The following is a 6,559-nucleotide window of genomic DNA, read 5'->3' as shown; positions in this document are numbered from 1 at the left end:
TTGATGATTTCCATTCCTTCTTTCCTTGGGATCTCTGCTTCCGGGATCTAATTACTATTCTAATAATATCCATCACCAGCCTCCTCCACTTCTCGCCCACCAACACCCAGCAGAGATACTGCATTGCTGCTGGGGACAAACCCAATCCTGCTCCTCCTCTGGACTCCAGGGGTGCCACAGAGGCCGTACTCTGCATAGTTGCTCTTGTCAGCCTTGGGCAATGACACCTGCTTTGCCCTCTGTCTCCAGCATGGGTATCTGAGGGGCTACCAGGACTGGAGAGTTGGTAGGGCTTGGCAGAAGCAACTCAGACACCATTTATAACCCAAATTTGCCTTGAGCTCAGCCCAAGTTGTGACAGCCTTCTCTGCCGCAGAGGCTGCTGAGTGAGGGAGCAGCCTCTCTGAAAAACCCTCGCCCAGGACTGACCCTGAATTTCTCCAACATTCCATGTTTACACCCTCTCCCATCCCATAAAGAGGACTAGACACAGATAGGGAAAGATGTGCAAGTTCCCCGAGGCAGGGAAGGAAAGGCACTTCAGCACCAGGGATGTGGGATTTCAGGAGAAGGGTTAACCCCTTCATGGCCTGTTAGGGCTGGGCTGACATTTTCTTCATCTCACAGGCAAGTCTACCTTCTCACCTAGCACAGCATGGGTGGCACTAACACCTAGGTGCTTCCATGGGAAGGGCTGTCCAGGAGGAGCATCCCAGTGTTTCCAAAAGGATATTCCAGTTGGCTGTGCCCAGCATGTCATGCAGCCCTGCAGGCAGTCTCCACCTGGTCATGGCTGGCATTGCCAGCCCCCTGGCACACAGGAGGTACTCTAAGCACGGGCAAACTGAGCGGCTGTGCTCCCTTTGCAGGTGGGGAAAAAAAGTGCATCGCCAGCACAGCTGCCTTGGCACGGGCAGGGAATTAGCCAGATGAGTCACCAGTTTTGTGGAGCAATTGAGACGTTAACATACAGCCTTTCCTACCCATAGCCTCCCTAAAAGGGGTTTGTGCCCCACAGCCTGTGGGTCTACAATTATTTAAAGAGATGAGTGATTTCTTCACCGCTGTTCAGTACAGATCTGGGGAAATGGGTTATGCTATTTCAGCAGAGTAGAGGGCTGAGCTTACAAAGAGACCACATTGGGGTCTGAAATAAGGATATCTCCCAGAGGGAGCTGAGATCCTGCCACTGATCTGTTGGTGCTAGGTATGACTGGTAGAGCTCCCCAGAAAGCAGAGCAGTGCTGTTTTCTGCAAATACACCTTGCTTTAAGCGCCATGGGGAGTCCACAGGAACTTTTTTTATTTTCGAGGATCGGGCCCTCTTTCTGGAACCAAGTGATAAAAATACTGTAATTGACAATAAGGGACAAGTTTTAACAGCAGAACATCGTACACCATACTAAAATAACTGCCGGTGGCTCTGAAACCCATTAGGAAATCAAGTTAGCAAGCTATGTTCAGCCCTACAACACAAGTCAAGGAGAAATAATGTCAGTGTTACATTGACCCTGCTCTGATTTCCAATTTTGACTGGACAGCAGGGAAAATGGTTCTTTCCCCATTGCAGAAGTCTATAGAGGCAAAAAGGCTGGGATTACCTTTAACCCCCTCACTCCCAGATGAGTCAGGATGCTTTCAGTTTGCTGTTCTGCCATGTCTGTGCCCACTCACTCCAGCAGTGTAATACACACTCACTGCCCCTCTCTGAACTCCTGCCCTCCATGCTATGATCTCCTGTAAAATAGCTCAGTAAAATCAGGTACCCTGCAGGACTGCCTCTGTGTCCCTGTAGCAACAGCCATGGACTTTTTGATTATTACTAGATGGTGCTAGGTCCATTGTTGAAAGGAAACCTGACATTTGAATCCTGTTGGTATGAGAAATTTCTCGAATGCAGTCCAGTTGACTTTCGGAAACAGACTCTATAACTTAAAGAGTTATAAAGGCGGTATGTTTATTCAGCACTGGGCACGTGGAGGATCGCTCCACCACAAACGTGCGCACCTGACTCTGCAACTTGCTTGACTTATATTTGTTATAAACTTATAACATATATATGACATATATACAGATATGTAATATATGTATACATATATACATATATGTATACATATATACATGTATGTCATATATGTTATAACATATATGATGACATTAACTCTCTATACAAAGACAAAATCTGTCCCTGCTTTCACAGGTAAATTAAGTCTTCTCTTCCTTTCATTTGCATGATATCTCCCGGTGAGAGTCGGTGATTATCTCTGGGGCCTTGGGGGATGAAGGCTGATAAGTCCTGAGTCTTTCTCACCCTTGATCTTTGAGCAACTTCAAATCTCACTTGGCCCCTCACCAAACAGGCTTCTGCCTTCAAGGAAGTTGGAGGACCCCGGAGGTAAGGGGATAAGCATGACATTTTACAGCTTGTGTGTGAATTTTGTCTGTCTGAAATAGTAGCTTTTTAACAAATAAGCTTTATACTACTGCAATAAGTTAGTATAAGGTTTATTAGTACATGTTAGTATAAAGCTCTACATCACCGTAGTTACACCATTTGAAAATTTCATTGGCCACTTAGTTCCTTTTTACCCAGGTACCTTACATGGGGTACAGTTATCATATTGGGAATTCAGATACACTGATACCAGCTGACAGCCAGGAAACCAAACATAACACAGTCTCAACTGCAGTTAACTCTTCACATGCACAACAAACACAAAACAAGGAAGGCTTTTGCCTTTAAAAGTGCAGTGTCTGCAATCAATTAAAAAATACATTTTAAATCTTGTCACAAAATGCTGGGGTTTCCAGCATAGCCTCATCAGTTAAATATTAAAAATCACACTAAAATGCAGAGAGTGGTGGATGACCAGCTCCCCTAAGTTGCCTTTAAAAATCCAAGACCCAGCGAATAAAATCAAGGGAAAACATTTACCACATTGTTAGTCGGTAGCTTTTTGCCATAGGATGGTAAGGGCTTTAATGCCTGAGGTATAGGTAGTTCCTGGATGCTTTTAGGGAAGTGAGAGGGAGGAAGAGTCTGGAGAATAGTTTGCATAGCTTGTAGATATAAAGAAGCAGGTGTGTTCCCCACCAGGCTGTTGAATTTGTCTTCCCCCAGCAAAGCTGTCCAGTGGTCCGGGTGCTCCCGCAGAACTTTCCGCATCTTAAACTGTGGGTTGGGCATGAAGAGCAAAAGGTAGTCAAGGCAGAGCTTCTTTGATGCCACATTGACTTTGGAGTCCCACATCTGCTCCAGGATGACATCCAGCGGGGTAAGCCCTTTACTGTCCTCTATCCTGGGAGAAGCTCCATTCCCAAGGAGGATGAGGACTGTCTCTGACCTCAGCAGTTCACAGGCAAGATGCAGGGGGGTTTTCCCATCTTCCAGATGAAAGCAGCCAGTCCTGTTGATATAGGAGTTCAAGCTGGGGAGCTTGTGTGCAATGTTGATGATCAGCCCCAAGATATCTCTCCTGTCATATGTGACCGCCATGGCCAAGTGAGGAGCGGAGGATGGGCAGTAGCAGAAGTGTTCCCCAGGCACCTTGAGAGCTTCCTCTGGAAAATGAGACAGCAGATACTGAGCGTAAGGCAGGTGATTATGCACCACTGCATAGAGAAGGGCTTCTGATGGTGAGTATGTTCTTAGGCTGGCATTTTCCTCGCAGTAAAAATACTCCATAGTTCTCATGTCTTCCAGCATCCACACAGGCTTGTGATCTCTCACAGCCTGGTAGAACACATAGGATAAGAACTTGCAGTGCCTGCTCTGATCATCCTGCAGGCTGGCCTGGTTACTGGCCATGGCTCAGCAAATAAAGAGCAGTTCCACGTAGAATCACTCCAGACTGTAAGATCTGTGCACTTGGAATGTAGATCCGGATGCTGCTGCAACCTTCACGCTGTCATTGCTGCTTGGACTGCTCTAGCTGAGTGCATGGGCTGATCATCTCCACCCATTCATTGTTTTTTCCCCTCACTGCAGTGGTTTTGTTTAGGTAAGCACAATCCCACAGGCTCAGTTAACCCGTGCCATGCAAGCAGATGGTTAGTAAGCACATCCCGCTCCTCTCGTGGCACAGGTTACTGGAACGCTGTGAGACTGCCAGTGATTTTATACACACACAGCTAGCAAGAAAGGGAGAGACTAAAATTAGCTTGAGAGGTGAGGCAGATTTCTGTCTGCATTTCATGTCTAACCAGATCAGCTAATACACTGCAGCAAGCGCAATAGCAATATTCCTCTCTTTTTTTTATTTTGTATCTTATTCACATATGTAGAAAATGTTAATATTGTTTTTGCAGGATGGAGCCAAGGGGATTAAGACAAAGAATTCCTACCAATAGCTGTTTCCGTGTATTGCTAACCAGATGCCTGATGAGTTTTAAATTTTAAATAAGACTGGGGGGGAATATGGGTGATGAGATCATGAGTAAGAACCACACATCCCCTTGAAGGGATTGTAGGCTCCTGGGGAGGTTGTAAACCTTGGAAAACAAGGGAGGGACTTTGCAGATAGGGTAAGCAATAAAAAGCCGAATACTGTATCCATCAGTTGTGCCTACTACCTAGGGCATCTGCTCTTGCAAAAACACTTAATAAAAGTGCTTCACTGCAGAGTCTGACCTGAGTCTTTCAGGAGAAAACATGTTTGTTTCTTACACACACAGAGAGCTCGTTATATAGTAAAAAGTATGTAGCAGTGTAAAATGCTGCACTGCTGATGGTACACATTACTATATGCTTGGGAAATCAAGGGATTGGCAGCCATGGAATCAGGAAGGGTTCCCTATTCTATAAATAATAGTATGGCTAACCACTTAGGAGACACTGAAGCTAATGGCATCAGTGATGGTTAAGATCACAGCGTTAATCTTTGCAGAGAAAAGGATTTAAAGGTTTGTGGAGTAACTGTGCTCAAGAGTCATAAAGCACGCTGCTTGTTTTAAATACCCACCTTTGTTTGGGATAAGAAACGTCTGAAGTGCTTCTCTATTGACTTGCGGAAACAGACTCTATAACTCAAAAGTTACAAAGAAGGTACATTTACTCGGCACGGGCGCACAGGGGATCGCTCCACCACAAACGTGCGCACCCGACTCTGCAACTTGCTTGACTTATATTTGTTACACAGTTACAAAATCATATGATAACATTATCCGCCTATGCAAAGACACAACCTGTCCCCGATTTCACATGTAAATTAGGTCTTTTCTTCCTTTCATTTGCGTGATGTCTCCCGGTGATAGTCGGTGATGGTCTTTGGGGCCTTGGGGGATGAAGGCTGATAAGTCCTGGGGCTTTCTCACCCCTGATCTTTGCCCAGCTTCAGATATCACTCGGCCCCTCATACAGGTTTCTGCCTTCAAGGAAGTTGGAGGACTCCGGAGGTATTGTGTAGGGGGATAAGCACGACCTTTTTACAGCTTGTATGTGAATTTTGTCTGTCGGGAAAATAAGCTTTATACTATTGCAATAAGATAGTATAAGGTTTATTAATACGTGTCACTATAAAGCTCCACATCACTATCACACAGTAAGTACATAAACAAAAAGTTAATGGTCAAACCCCACTGGCAGACACAAGCTCCGGGACTGGGGTCGGAGCTAGTTGTAAAGGGGAGAAGTGGGATTAAGCAGTCAGATTTACCAGGTACAATGCCCTGTTAACACAGAGAACCATGGCCTACAGGCTTGAGATGTAGTGGCTGTTGAATGATGCAGAAATACCTGACCAAAATTGAATTCACAGAAAAGAAACGAAGTACTCTTTATGATAACATGTATGTAAGGAAGGAGATCTTCCATGCATTTTATAAATCAATAGTTTTTCACTGTCTTGATAGGAAAATGGGGACAGTATGGCAAATCAAGGATTTTTTTTTTTCATTTAACAAGGAGGCAAACATATATTGAGAATTATCAATGGAGAGGTAGTCAAGGATCAAATCTGAACATCATCAGATGATGTTTGGCATCATCCAAAGAGAAAAATAAAGCCCCTCTCAAAACTAGCCCCATCTAGCACATCTTCCAAAGCTTCAGATGTTAAAGTTTATAGCCCAAACATTTCGTTTTAGGGTCGGTTGTCATATGGTTGGAATAAACAATTATATGTCCAGGTTTTGCCCACCATTACTGTAGTTATGCATGGAAATGCTGCTGCATAATCATTCGCACATGGTATTACCTGTCTTGTACTCATGGTCATGGTAAACCACGTGTATGCTGAGGGCCAGATCCAAAGCCTACTGAAGCACACAAGGAGGTTCCTATTGACTCCTGCATGCTCTGGATCAGGCATGAGTTGAGCGATTGGAGACACACACTTTGTTTCTCCAGTTGCTAACCCAAAGCAGCTGAACCTTGGACTTAGGTACTCAGAAGAGAGGTGAATCAGCATTTAAGTGGCTAGGCTCTTATTTCTAAAGCCTCTCACAGGGCTTTTCCTGCTAGCAAATCATGACTACACCCTAGGAATTACATGGATTTTATTATTTCCATATTACAAGGAAAACAGAAAAACACACACACACACACTTTACATAGCCCAGT

At 44.7% G+C, this 6,559-nt stretch overlaps 1 protein-coding gene across 1 annotated transcript; it reads right to left on the bottom strand.

The window, feature by feature from the left end:
* Nucleotides 1–2,917: 2,917 nt before the first annotated feature.
* Nucleotides 2,918–3,808, bottom strand: LOC104555186 (ankyrin repeat domain-containing protein 9). Its single transcript, XM_010198475.1, has one exon. It carries the CDS (start codon nucleotides 3,806–3,808, stop codon nucleotides 2,918–2,920), a length of 891 nt encoding a protein of 296 aa, XP_010196777.1.
* Between the last annotated feature and the right edge of the window lie 2,751 nt (nucleotides 3,809–6,559).

This window comes from Colius striatus, chromosome 2, assembly GCF_028858725.1.
Source record: "Colius striatus isolate bColStr4 chromosome 2, bColStr4.1.hap1, whole genome shotgun sequence".
Taxonomy (NCBI): Eukaryota; Metazoa; Chordata; class Aves; order Coliiformes; family Coliidae; genus Colius; species Colius striatus.
The sequence above is the reverse complement of the archived record's forward strand: the minus strand, read 5'-3'. Positions and strand labels throughout refer to the sequence as shown.